The sequence below is a fragment of the Mustela nivalis genome, assembly GCF_964662115.1.
Source record: "Mustela nivalis genome assembly, chromosome: 6".
Lineage (NCBI taxonomy): Eukaryota > Metazoa > Chordata > Mammalia > Carnivora > Mustelidae > Mustela > Mustela nivalis.
The window spans coordinates 99459589-99473382 of NC_139025.1; the positions used below are offsets into that span (position 1 = coordinate 99459589).

Sequence of the window (13794 nt, forward strand, 5' to 3'; positions counted from 1 at the left end):
CCAGGATTTGGAATAAGTGTCATTACAGTAAAACACATATGTTCTGGACGGTAAGATAGTTAAAAAAAAAAAAGGAAAAAAGAAAATATCAAAATAGTAATAATGATAATGGACAGGGGAAGGAAATAGGCAAAAACATTTCCATAAATGCTTATAAAAGTAACAGTAATAATGAAAACAATTTTCTCTTTGGGTAGTAAGATGAGGCCATCTTATTTAGTATGGAAGTAATCACCTCTGAGTTCTGGAATTAGGGCTAAACTTCCCAATTTATAAGCTTAGTTGCATATTATAAAACCTTCCCATTAAAGATGGTTTGCCACTAAAAACTGGTCCCACAAAAAATTAATAACCAGTAAACACACAAGGGGAAGGCAATCCATACATTCAGCTCATCAGGAAAAAAAAAAAAAGTAAAAAAAAATGTTGATTTTGTGATACTTAATAAAATTATAAATCTTAGAGCTTCAAAAATAATGTGTGATTTTTTCCAACTTTGTCAAAATAGACTACCTTTTCCTTGAGAAGCGTATAAAAATCAATGTAGAGGGAGTTAGAAATATGTCCATTGAAACTCTAGAGGGTATTATTGGTATTCAGTATGCCAGGTTTCACAACGATGACTTGACAAAGCCTTGACACTAAAAGTACTTATATCTGCTGTCAATCACTCACTCCTTGACATGTCAAGTGCACAGCCTTTCAGGGACAACTTCAATCAACATTACCACTCAAAATACAGCACACAATGTCACTACTTCAGAAATGAGAGGAAAAATAAAACGTGCGAGGATGGCCAGGAATGGCAGAAAGGCATTCCTCTTTCTAGGGAACCACATTCAAATGGAAAGTGGGTAAAAATCACCGAGCAAGCTGGAAGGCTAAAATCAGCCAGTTTATGTGAATGGCTTTTTTCCTGGAAAAATATTCTCGTGCCATATATCCTATAAGAGAAGATTCAAACAACACATCATATAAGCTGACAGGTGCCATCCTGTAACGAACCTTGGAGCTTTGGACATCCACAGCATGCCAGGTTATTAGAACCTGAGAAATATAGCTAACTAAGGAGAGGAAGAAATGCCTAGATGTGGTTCTAAGACATGAAAGGAATCTGAAGCAATTCCATGTGTCACTCCACTCCTTTCTCGTATGTTTCTCTCTTTTTTACCCCTCTTTCTCTCTCTTTCTTTTTTTTTTTTTTTTTTTCCTCTTTAACTTTGTTCTCCCTTTCAGGCCTTCCTCTCCTTTTTCCTCATTCTCTTTGGAAAGGAGAGTGAAAGAGCATGGGGCCTGGGGTAAAACAATGCTGGGTTCAAATCTTTACTGATTAGTTAGTTATAGATAACTTCAATTTTTCTAAAGCTCATCTTGCACATGTATAAAACATGATCAGTAACCTATAATTTAGAGTTTGCAATAAAGATTAAATGACATAATATTTATACATAAAACACTTCATCAACATTGGCACAGGGAGGTATTCAATACTATTTCTCTCCTCTGATTCTGTTGCTTATGACATGGCAAAGAGCAGCCATGTGCATTCTTGGGCCTCATGGACGGAACTCAAAGAACAATACTGATCTGTCTTCAGAACGGTAGAGGAGAAAAGACCTACAAACATCAGTTTACTAGTCTTATTTTGATTGGGGGAATCCTTCCACTCCTGTCTGTCAACTGCAACAAATGATTATTCAAGTTTGTAGACTAATCAAATTACATTAAAAAAATATGCTTTGGAGGCATTATGCAAGCTTAGGCCCCAGCAGAATTTATAAGAAGTGACAGAGGAAGAGCTAAATTATCAAAAGCATTTCTTTTACTCTGGTCACAAGCAGTTTCATTCCTATGACCTGATGAGCCATAAAAGCTAAAGAAATTGGACACATTTTAGCGGGGGGAGAAAAACCCCTAATTTTTTTTAAAAATGCAAGGGAAAATATAAACGATGCTTTGGGCTAGCGCTCATTTTAGTGCCTTTAAAAATTATTTAAAATAATTTTTGTTGTATTTTCAATTACCCAATAGGTAACGCTGGTATTTGAAGCCCGATTATTATTATTTTTGCTGACTCTATTCACTTTGCAGGCTTCTCACTCCAGTAGAATTGAAAAAACCAATGGCCTTGTGTGGATGCCCCACACAAGAGGGAGGTAAGATTTATGAAGTCCAGGAAGAACATACTTCTCTGACTGAAGGAGTCTGATTCCTATTTTAGCCAAGTTCAACACATAATTGAGTATATAGAACTCATATACTTTTTTCTTTTTCAATTGGTATCCTTGCCTTTTTTTGCCCTTTATTATACGTGTTATTAAACTTTAGAGCCAGGAACTGCCAAAAGCCACAAAGCATTCATTCCCCTCTGAGATTAAAAGAGGAAATGAAACATTTTTATTTTCATCTAAAATAGTGATTTAAGTACTCAAATTTCATACTAAACTAATCTACCTAAACATGTGGATTAGAAGCTACTTAGCAAAAGCATCAGAAAAGAAAGTTCTCATCACCCTGGGCAGTTCACACTAATAATTAGAAAGAAAAAAGGAAAGCTGTGAATTACAATGAACTGAGACCAAATAAGTGTCCATGTTGGATTAAAGGATTTGAGTTGTCAGTCTGATGTATAATGGATGCAAACATCAGCCATTTAATTAAATGATACATGGTATAACCACTTTGTTCTGCATAAAACGGCTTAAGTTATCAGAGTGCCTTTAGTTAAGCAACTGTTTACTATTAACCACCCCATGACTTCTCTTAGACGCTGTTCAGCCTGTATTATTCCAAATTTCAAATCTAGAGTTTATATAGTAATGTCAGACTAGTTAAAATATTCATCAATTAATGTATGAATATAGAAAACAGGAAAACTGCTTTTAATCACAGAGGGAACAAGTTCCTAGACATCGCTGGCAAAAAAGTTTTTCATTTCTTGGAAAGAAAAGAAAAAGAAAAGAAAAAGTCTGCAAAAGACTTTAAGAATAGTGTTTTCTGAGGGGAGGAGTCAAGATGGCGGAGAAGTAGCAGGCTGAGACTGCTTCAGCTAGCCGGAGATCAGCTAGATAGCTTATCTAAAGATTGCAAACACCTGAAAATCCATCGGCAGATCGAAAGAGAAGAAGAACAGCAATTCTGGAAACAGAAAAACAACCACTTTCTGAAAGGTAGGACCGGTGGAGAAGTGAATCCAAAGCGACGGGAAGATAGACCCCAGGGGGAGGGGCCGGCTCCCGGCAAGCGGCAGAACAACGGAGCACAAAATCAGGACTTTTAAAAGTCTGTTCCGCTGAGGGACATCGCTCCAGAGGCTAAACCGGGGTGAAGCCCACGCGGGGTCAGCGTGGCCTCAGGTCCCGCAGGGTCACAGAAGGATCGGGGGTGTCTGAGTGTCGCAGAGCTTGCGGGTATTGGAACGGGAAAGCCGGCTACAGAGACAGAGCCGACAGTAAGCTCGCAGCTCGTTGTTACCTTGAACCGGTCGCAGGCTCGGTGAGCTCGGAGCGCGGCCGGAGGTCAGGACGACGGGAGTAACTGGGCGCTGTTCTCTGAGGGCGCACTGAGGAGTGGGGCCCTGGGCTCTCGGCTCCTCCAGGCCGGAGACCAGGAGGCCGCCATTTGTATTCCCCGTCCCCCAGAACTCTACGGAAAGCGCTCAGGGAACAAAAGCTCCTGAAAGCAAACCCGAGGGGATTACTCACCCCAGCCCCTGCTAAGGGCGGTGCAATTCCGCCTGGGGCAAAGACACTTGAGAATCACTACAACAGGCCCCTCCCCCAGAAGATCAACAAGAAATCCAGCCAATACCAAGTTCACCTACCAAGGAGTGCGGTTTCAATACCAAGGAGAGCAGAAGAATTCCAGAGGAGGAGAAAGCAAAGCACGGAACTCATGGCTTTTTCCCTGTGATTTTTTTTTAGTCTTGCAGTTAATTAATTTTTTTCTTTTTCATTTTTTGTTTTTTTTCTCGCATTCTGGTAAAATTTTTTTTTAACTTTTACCTTTTTCTTTTTTAACGTTTTTTAACCAGTTTATCTAATAAATATATTTTTTCTTTTTTATATTTTTCTTATTTGTTTTTTTTAATTCTTTTCTTTTTTTTTTTCCTCTTTTTTTTTTTCTTTCTTCCCTTTTGAACCTCTTTTTATCCCCTTTCTCCCCCCTCACGATTTGGGATCTCTTCTAATTTGGTTAAAGCATATTTTCCTGGGGTTGTTGCCACCCTTTTAGTATTTTACTTGCCCCTTCATGTACTCTTATCTGGACAAAATGACAAGACGGAAAAATTCAACACAAAAAAAAGAACAAGAGGCAGTACCGAAGGCTAGGGACCTAATCAATACAGACATTGGTAATATGTCAGATCTAGAGTTCAGAATGACAATTCTCAAGGTTCTAGCCGGGCTTGAAAAAGGCATGGAAGATATTAGAGAAACCCTCTCGAGAGATATAAAAGCTCTTTCTGGAGAAATAAAAGAACTAAAATCTAACAAAGTTGAAATCAAAAAAGCTATTAATGAGGTGCAATAAAAAATGGAGGCTCTCACTGCTAGGATAAATGAGGCAGAAGAAAGAATTAGTGATATAGAAGACCAAATGACAGAGAATAAAGAAGCTGAGCAAAAGAGGGACAAACAGCTACTGGACCACGAGGGGAGAATTCGAGAGATAAGTGACACCATAAGACGAAACAACATTAGAATAATTGGGATTCCAGAAGAAGAAGAAAGAGAGAGGGGAGCAGAAGGTATACTGGAGAGAATTATTGGGGAGAATTTCCCCAATATGGCAAAGGGAACGAGCATCAAAATTCAGGAGGTTCAGAGAACGCCCCTCAAAATCAATAAAAATGGGCCCACACCCCGTCACCTAATAGTAAAATTTAAAAGTCTCAGTGACAAAGAGAAAATCCTGAAAGCAGCCCGGGAAAAGAAGTCTGTAACATACAATGGTAAAAATATTAGATTGGCAGCTGACTTATCCACAGAGACCTGGCAGGCCAGAAAGAGCTGGCATGATATTTTCAGAGCACTAAATGAGAAAAACATGCAGCCAAGAATACTATATCCAGCTACGCTATCATTGAAAATAGAAGGAGAGATTAAAAGCTTCCAGGACAAACAAAAACTGAAAGAATTTGCAAACACCAAACCAGCTCTACAGGAAATATTGAAAGGGGTCCTCTAAGCAAAGAGAGAGCCTACAAGTGGTAGATCAGAAAGGAACAGAGACCATATACAGTAACAGTCACCTTACAGGCAATACAATGGCACTAAATTCATATCTCTCAATAGTTACCCTGAATGTGAATGGCCTAAATGCCCCTGACAAAAGACACAGGGTATCAGAATGGATAAAAAAACAAAACCCATCTATATGTTGCCTCCAAGAAACTCATTTTAAGCCCGAAGACACCTCCAGATTTAAAGTGAGGGGGTGGAAAAGAATTTACCATGCTAATGGACATCAGAAGAAAGCAGGAGTGGCAATCCTTATATCAGATCAACTAGATTTTAAGCCAAAGACTATAATAAGAGATGAGGAAGGACACTATATCATACTCAAAGGGTCTGTCCAACAAGAAGATTTAACAATTTTAAATATCTATGCCCCCAACGTGGGAGCAGCCAACTATATAAACCAATTAATAACAAAATCAAAGAAACACATCAGCAATAATACAATAATAGTAGGGGACTTTAACACTCCCCTCACTGAAATGGACAGATCATCCAAGCAAAAGATCAGCAAGGAAACAAAGGCCTGAAACGACACACTGGACCGGATGGACATCACAGATATATTCAGAACATTTCATCCCAAAGCAACAGAATACACATTCTTCTCTAGTGCACATGGAACATTCTCCAGAATAGATCACATCCTCGGTCCTAAATCCGGACTCAATCGGTATCAAAAGATTGGGATCATTCCCTGCATATTTTCAGACCACAATGCTCTAAAGCTAGAACTCAACCACAAAAGGAAGTTTGAAAAGAACCCAAATACATGGAGACTAAACAGCATCCTTCTAAAGAATGAATGGGTCAACCGGGAAATTAAAGAAGAATTGAAAAATATCATGGAAACAAATGATAATGAAAATACAACGGTTCAAAATCTGTGGGACACACCAAAGGCAGTCCTGAGAGGAAAATATATAGCGGTACAAGCCTTTCTCAAGAAACAAGAAAGGTCTCAGGTACACAACCTAACCCTATACCTAAAGGAGCTGGAGAGAGAACAAGAAAGAAACCCTAAGCCCAGCAGGAGAAGAGAAATCATAAAGATCAGAGCAGAAATCAATGAAATAGAAACCAAAAAGACAATAGAGCAGATCAACAAAACTAGGAGCTGGTTCTTTGAAAGAATTAATAAAATTGATAAACCCATGGCCAGACTTATCAAAAAGAAAAGAGAAAGGACCCAAATAAATAAAATCATGAATGAAAGAGGAGAGATCACAACTAACACCAAAGAAATACAAACTATTTTAAGAACATACTATGAGCAACTCTACGCCAACAAATTTGACAATCTGGAAGAAATGGATGCATTCCTAGAAACATATAAACTAACACAACTGAACCAGGAAGAAGTAGAAAGCCTGAACAGACCCATAACCAGTAAGGAGATTGAAACAGTCATTAAAAATCTCCAAACAAACAAAAGCCCAGGGCCAGACGGCTTCCCGGGGGAATTCTACCAAACATTTAAAGAAGAACTAATTCCTATTCTCCTGAAACTGTTCCAAAAAATAGAAATGGAAGGAAAACTTCCAAACTCATTTTATGAGGCCAGCATCACCTTGATCCCAAAACCAGACAAGGATCCCATCAAAAAAGAGAGCTATAGACCAATATCCTTGATGAACACAGATGCGAAAATACTCAACAAAATACTAGCCAATAGGATTCAACAGTACATTAAAAGGATTATTCACCACGACCAAGTGGGATTTATTCCAGGGCTGCAAGGTTGGTTCAACATCCGCAAATCAGTCAATGTGATACAACACATCAATAAAAGAAAGAACAAGAACCATATGATACTCTCAATAGATGCTGAAAAAGCATTTGACAAAGTACAGCATCCCGTCCTGATCAAAACTCTTCAAAGTGTAGGGATAGAGGGCACATACCTCAATATCATCAAAGCCATCTATGAAAAACCCACCGCAAATATCACTCTCAATGGAGAAAAACTGAAAGCTTTTCCGCTAAGGTCAGGAACACGGCAGGGATGTCCATTATCACCACTGCTATTCAACACAGTACTAGAGGTCCTAGCCTCAGCAATCAGACAACAAAAGAAAATTAAAGGCATCCAAATCGGCAAAGAATAAGTCAAATTATCCCTCTTTCGCAGATGATATGATACTATATGTGGAAAACCCAAAAGACTCCACTCCAAAACTGCTAGAACTTATACAGGAATTCAGTAAAGTGTCAGGATATAAAATCAATGCACAGAAATCAGTTGCATTTCTCTTCACCAACAGCAAGACAGAAGAAAGAGAAATTAAGGAGTCCATCCCATTTACAATTGCACCCAAAACCATAAGATACCTAGGAATAAACCTAACCAAAGAGGCACAGAATCTATACTCAGAAAACTATAAAGTACTCATGAAAGAAATTGAGGAAGACACAAAGAAATGGAAAAATGTTCCATGCTCCTGGATTGGAAGAATAAATATTGTGAAAATGTCTATGCTACCTAAAGCAATCTACACATTTAATGCAATTCCTATCAAAGTACCATCCATCTTTTTCAAAGAAATGGAACAAATAATTCTAAAATTTATATGGAACCAGAAAAGACCTTGAATAGCCAAAGGGATATTGAAAAAGAAAGCCAACGTTGGTGGCATCACAATTCCGGACTTCAAGCTCTATTACAAAGCTGTCATCATCAAGACAGCATGGTACTGGCACAAAAACAGACACATAGATCAATGGAACAGAATAGAGAGCCCAGAAATAGACCCTCAACTCTACAGTCAAGTAATCTTCGACAAAGCAGGAAAGAATGTCCAATGGAAAAGAGACAACCTCTTCAATAAATGGTGCTGGGAAAATTGGACACCCACATGCAGAAAAATGAAAAATGAAATTGGACCATTTCCTTACACCACACACAAAAATAGACTCAAAATGGATGAAGGACCTCAATGTGCGAAAGGAATCCATCAAAATCCTTGAGGAGAGCACAGGCAGCAACCTCTTCGACCTCAGCCGCAGCAACATCTTCCTAGGAACAACGCCAAAGGCAAGGGAAGCAAGGGCAAAAATGAACTATTGGGATTTCATCAAGATCAAAAGCTTTTGCACAGCAAAGGAAACAGTTAACAAAATCAAAAGACAACTGACAGAATGGGAGAAGATATTTGCAAACGACATATCAGATAAAGGACTAGTGTCCAGAATCTATAAAGAACTTAGCAAACTCAACACCCAAAGAACAAATAATCCAATCAAGAAATGGGCAGAGGACATGAACAGACATTTCTGCAAAGAAGACATCCAGATGGTCAACAGACACATGAAAAAGTGCTCCATATCACTTGGCATCAGGGAAATACAAATCAAAACCACAATGAGATATCACCTCACACCAGTCAGAATGGCTAAAATCAACAAGTCAGGAAATGACAGATGCTGGTGAGGATGCAGAGAAAGGGGAACCCTCATACACTGTTGGTGGGAATGCAAGCTGGTGCAGCCACTCTGGAAAACAGCATGGAGGTTCCTCAAAATGTTAAAAATAGAACTGCCCTATGACCCAGCAATTGCACTATTGGGTATTTACCCTAAAGATACAAACGTAGTGATCCAAAGGGGCACATGCACCCGAATGTTTATAGCAGCAATGTCCACAATAGCCAAACTATGGAAAGAACCTAGATGTCCATCAACAGATGAATGGATCAAGAAGATGTGGTATATATACACAATGGAATACTATGCAGCCATCAAAAGAAATGAAATCTTGCCATTTGCGACAACATGGATGGAACTAGAGCGTATCATGCTTAGTGAAATAAGTCAAGCAGAGAAAGACAACTATCATATGATCTCCCTGATATGTGGAAGTGGTGATGCAACATGGGGGCTTAAGTGGGTAGGAGAAGAATAAATGAAACAAGATGGGATTGGGAGGGAGACAAACCATTTAAGTGACTCTTAATCTCACAAAACAAACTGAGGGTTGCTGGGGGGAGGGGGTTTGGGAGAAGGGGGTGGGATTATGGACATTGGGGAGGGTATGTGCTTTGGTGAGTGCTGTAAAGTGTGTAAACCTGGTGATTCACAGACCTGTACCCCTGGGGATAAAAATATATGTTTATAAAAAATAAAAAATTTAAAAAAAAGAATAGTGTTTTCTTATAAATAGTTTTATTTTAATAATTTGGACTTGAAAAGTATTTTCTAATCACATGCTTAGTATTACAAAATGTCCCCCAAACAGCTTTTTTTTTTTTAATTAAAATTTACTGTATTATTTGCCCCAGGGGTACAGGTCTGTGAATCATCAGGCTTACACATTTCATAGCACTCACCACAGCACATACCCTCCCCAATGTCCATAACCCAACCACCCTCTCCCTACCTTTCACCCCCCAGCAACCCTCAATTTTTTTCCTGAGATACCAAACAACTTTCTTGCTGAAGAAACTGGAAATGTTACTGGTTAGCAAACATACTAAGGCCATGTAAACATATGAAAGCAGAAGAGGTCACAGTCCCCATAAGCCTGAAGTATGTCATGTGACTGTATTGTTACTGTGGGTTGGTCTATGAAAAGAAGAAAATGCAAAAATGACAAAAGAGAGCAGAAAAGGCCCTGGCAGTCAACAAGGACTGAAGAGAAAGAAAACATCCTGAGGATATAAAGGGAACAGATTAAACTAGTAAGATTCAATCACCCCAATTTCATAAGGTTGAAGCCATATATACTCACTGCTATTGCAATTCTTCCAAGGACATGCTCTGGAATTTTTCTATATACATCCAAGGAGCCCCCTGTAGAGACAGATATGTTGCATTATTATAAATAAAACTACCAGTATGAGTTCTTCCTCTGCATATTCACTATGAGAATATTTTTTTTCTTCTCTTCCTACATTGTGCATTGGATGTCTAAGGTCAAACTTGTTTTTAGTCCAATTTTATTTATGACATAATATCATACTACCAGATGAAGCGTAGCTAGATATTTCCATTTTATTTTCCAGTGTATAATCACATACTTTTAAAAACCAAAATAAACTAGTCAAGGGCAGGCTATGACTCCCTACTTAATGCAAAATTAAATACATACTTAAAACTAAAGATCAACAGGTCAACCACATTTAGGTATCTATCTACCTGTGTAACAGTTTTTCTCAAATGTAAACCAAGACTCTCTCTTAGAATTTGCAAATTAACCAAACAAAGGACGGTAACTATAAGGTCCAAAATGCACATAAAAAAATAATAAAGTAAGAGAGTATTACTAACATCTTTCTAAATGAATGTTGTCTTTCAAATTAAGTACCAAGACAAGCAATCCATCTATTCCAAACATACTCAGTTCAAAATGTTTTAAAAATTCTCTTTGATATCACTCCGAAAACCACTTTATGAAGTAAAAAAGAAAAACCAATCTCCCTGTTTCATAATATTTTTCACTAAAATGGTATTCACTAACATCCTTCATCTTTCCCAAATCAATTGGTTCCAAAAACCAAACCATTAGACTGTAAACAGAAGGAGGACAGGGCCGTGCTGTTTACTGGTTTTATGTTTTCATTCACCTGAAAATGAGCATTACTAGCAGATAGTAGCCATTTGATAAATATCTGTCAAATGAACCAACAGATAAACTCAAGTCCATGAGAACCTCACCAGGTAGGTATAGCTGCTCTGAAGGCAGTTTCAAAAGAAGGAACCATGGCAACACTGACATTGCTGAAAACAAATTGCACTGCTTTCCCAGGTAACTATGTTAAAGGAACCAATATTCACTTGGAAGTATAAATTTGGGTATGGTTGTTACATTTTCAATCTCACACAAGTAATAGAAGAATTTCAGTAAGATAGGCAGAGAACCACTACTTCACTCATACTGACAATATGATTGTATGAGAGTTATTTAACAGTACGTATTCATCTTTCTTTGAGTCAAGTTGAGGTGCAGTCTTTCAGTTCTTTTTTTAAAGGAGATTTTTTTAAAAGTTTTTTTTAAATATTTTATTTATTTATTTGACAGAGATCACAAGTAGGCAGAGAGGCAGGCAGAGAGAGAAAAAGAGAAGCAGGCCCCCTGCCGAGCAGAGAGCCGGATGTGGGGCTCGATCCCAGGGCCCTGGGATCATGACCTGAGCTGAAGGCAGAGGCTTTAACCCACTGAGCCACCCAGGTGCCCCTAAAGGAGATTTTATTTATTTATTTGAGAGAGAGAGAATGCACAAGCAGGGGAAGGGGGAGAGGGAAGAGACTCCCTGCTGAGCAAGAAGCCTGATAAAGGGCTCAATCCTAGGACCCCAGAATCATGACCTGAGCGGAAGGCAGACACTTAACTCACTGACCCACTAAGGTGCCCCTAGTCTTCCAGTTCTATAGAGGAATTATCCAGGGTATTTGAGAAATAATTTCCATTTCAATCAGAGGCTAAAAATTCATGTTAAACCACTTTACTACTAGATGATTTGTAAGTATGCCGCATATGATACTAAAATGAAACATGTTATTTTTTTTTTAAATGAAGTTAAGCGCATTTCACAAATATGAGTATTTTTATATGTCAAGTTTTCCTAAAGCTGAACATCAGGAAAAAGTTATTTTTTTCTATAAAAACCAATGATATCTATTGCATACATATAAAGCTACTGACTTTGTATTTATGCTGTTTAAAAGCAGAAAAATGATTGCTTCTTTAGATAACTGTGACGTGTAGTTTCTAGATTCTTGCAAGAAGCTGGAAAACCATGGCATGGCTCAACTTTATGTTTGGCTCTGGGTGCTACCCAGAAGATAATGAAGAAAAAAAAAAAAAAAAACCACTTCTGCAAAGAAGTGAACCATCTTTATTTACTAAAAGAGCATTTTTATTATAGATGCAATAAAAGGGAAAAAATAAAAGGGAAAAGAAAACATTTCATGTTCTCATTGATCTTTCAAATAAATTGGCATTTGCAAGAATAAACAGTCTCAAGAAGATCAAGCTTTACAGGCTGGTATTTGGAAGACCGACAAATGCAGTGTCCTGAACCAATGCCTTGAGAGGTGGAAGGAAGCCTGAGGGGCTCAACAGTAGGAGGAGCAAATCTATTCACACACACTGGTAAGAAGTCCTGAGACCTTTTCTTTTTTTTACATAAGATGTAAATCAGGGTTTAATTAGCTAAACAGACAATCAATAGTCAACGAGCTAAATGGAAAAGCCAGAGATTATATTACTACCCTTCTCGGTAGAACAAGCCAAAAAAGAATCCCATTTTGAGGTAGTTCACTGGTTTTTGTAAATATCCATTAAATATCCGATATATCCCACTCTCCTTAGCTATCTACGTGGGTAAATATATACTGGCTCTGTGTCATCACATTCATCCTGCCCTTGACATAATCATTAGAAAGAACTGTCAGAGGCAAAAAAAAAGGATCTGGCAGATCCACTCAGAATCAAGAGATTCTATTAAGCTTAATATGTTCTCTTTGTGCGATTAAATAATTTGTTGGCTAAAAATGAAAGTTTTCAGTTGAATTGTCATGGAGTTTTACTATCACTTCTATCTCACAGGCCTATCCCCAAAAGGCAATTCACCCAACATTCGTGCTAGACGGACATTAAAGATCAGTCCAATGACTTTGACAAGTGGGGGAAACTGAGTCCCAGAAAGGAAAGTCACGGCCATGAGTCAGGGGATGGCGGAGCTCAGGAAAGGTCTCAGCCTTTGAACTCCCAGAAATGCAAACACTTAAAAGGTTTCCCCATAACATCATAGAGCTTTATAATTACATGTGAACATTTTTTACAGTTCATCGTAATGTGATATTACCATTACAACTCAGATATTTAATCTTAGCTGAAACATTGGTATTCAACGCATTCAGAAACTCATTTCTATGTTGCATAGTTGGTTTAAACCTTTTATTCATGAATCAGAGAGGACATCACTGGTTTGCTCTCTATGACCTGTCACTTCCCTGAGTTCTCTGGCCTCAGATCACACAAGCCAGTTATTTCATTGCATGCCACTATCCACCATAGGAACCAGGAGGAAGAGTGCTAATATATTAGCAAAAAACCCCATCTCAACTGCCAAACTATATGCTTCTCTTGATGACTTAGGGCTATCATTTTCATGTAACTAAGCCAAAAGGATTCACAGTGTAAGGTCTGTGCTCAACCTAATACTGGGCTAAAATATAAAGTAGTGTCTTGCATGTAAAATAAACACAAATATGAGGTAAATGAACAAGAAGCAACAATACTGTCATATTATCCCAAAATGACCATTTCCTTAAAATGACCATGATTATTATCAAGACTAATAAAATCCAGAACCATAAGCAAAAATTTCAGAAGCAGCTCTTTTAGCCTTTAGTTGAAAAAAACAAAGAGCCCTTTCTTTCAAGTACGAGTACTTGATACTCCCTTTCTTCCTCTACAACATGGTTTTCTGGGGGGAAAAAAAAATGTATTCTCAAGAGGACAATCCAAGAACATAGGCATATATTCTGAGATGCTATATTTGAGCATTTCTGAGAAGATTGTTTTACTCAATGAGAAGACACATCATGGCCC

General features: G+C 38.2%; 1 protein-coding gene across 9 annotated transcripts in view; it reads right to left on the minus strand.

Annotated features, from left to right (window-relative positions):
- The window catches only part of MAP2K5 (mitogen-activated protein kinase kinase 5), a 260586-nt gene that overhangs the window by 143547 nt on the left and 103245 nt on the right, over positions 1–13794 (minus strand). For all 9 annotated transcript variants that reach the window (XM_082737007.1, XM_082737004.1, XM_082737010.1 and 6 more), the window contains exon 12: positions 9967–10028. In XM_082737007.1, coding sequence (XP_082593133.1) covers positions 9967–10028 — 62 coding nt within the window. The remainder of the gene's footprint in view (positions 1–9966; positions 10029–13794) is intronic.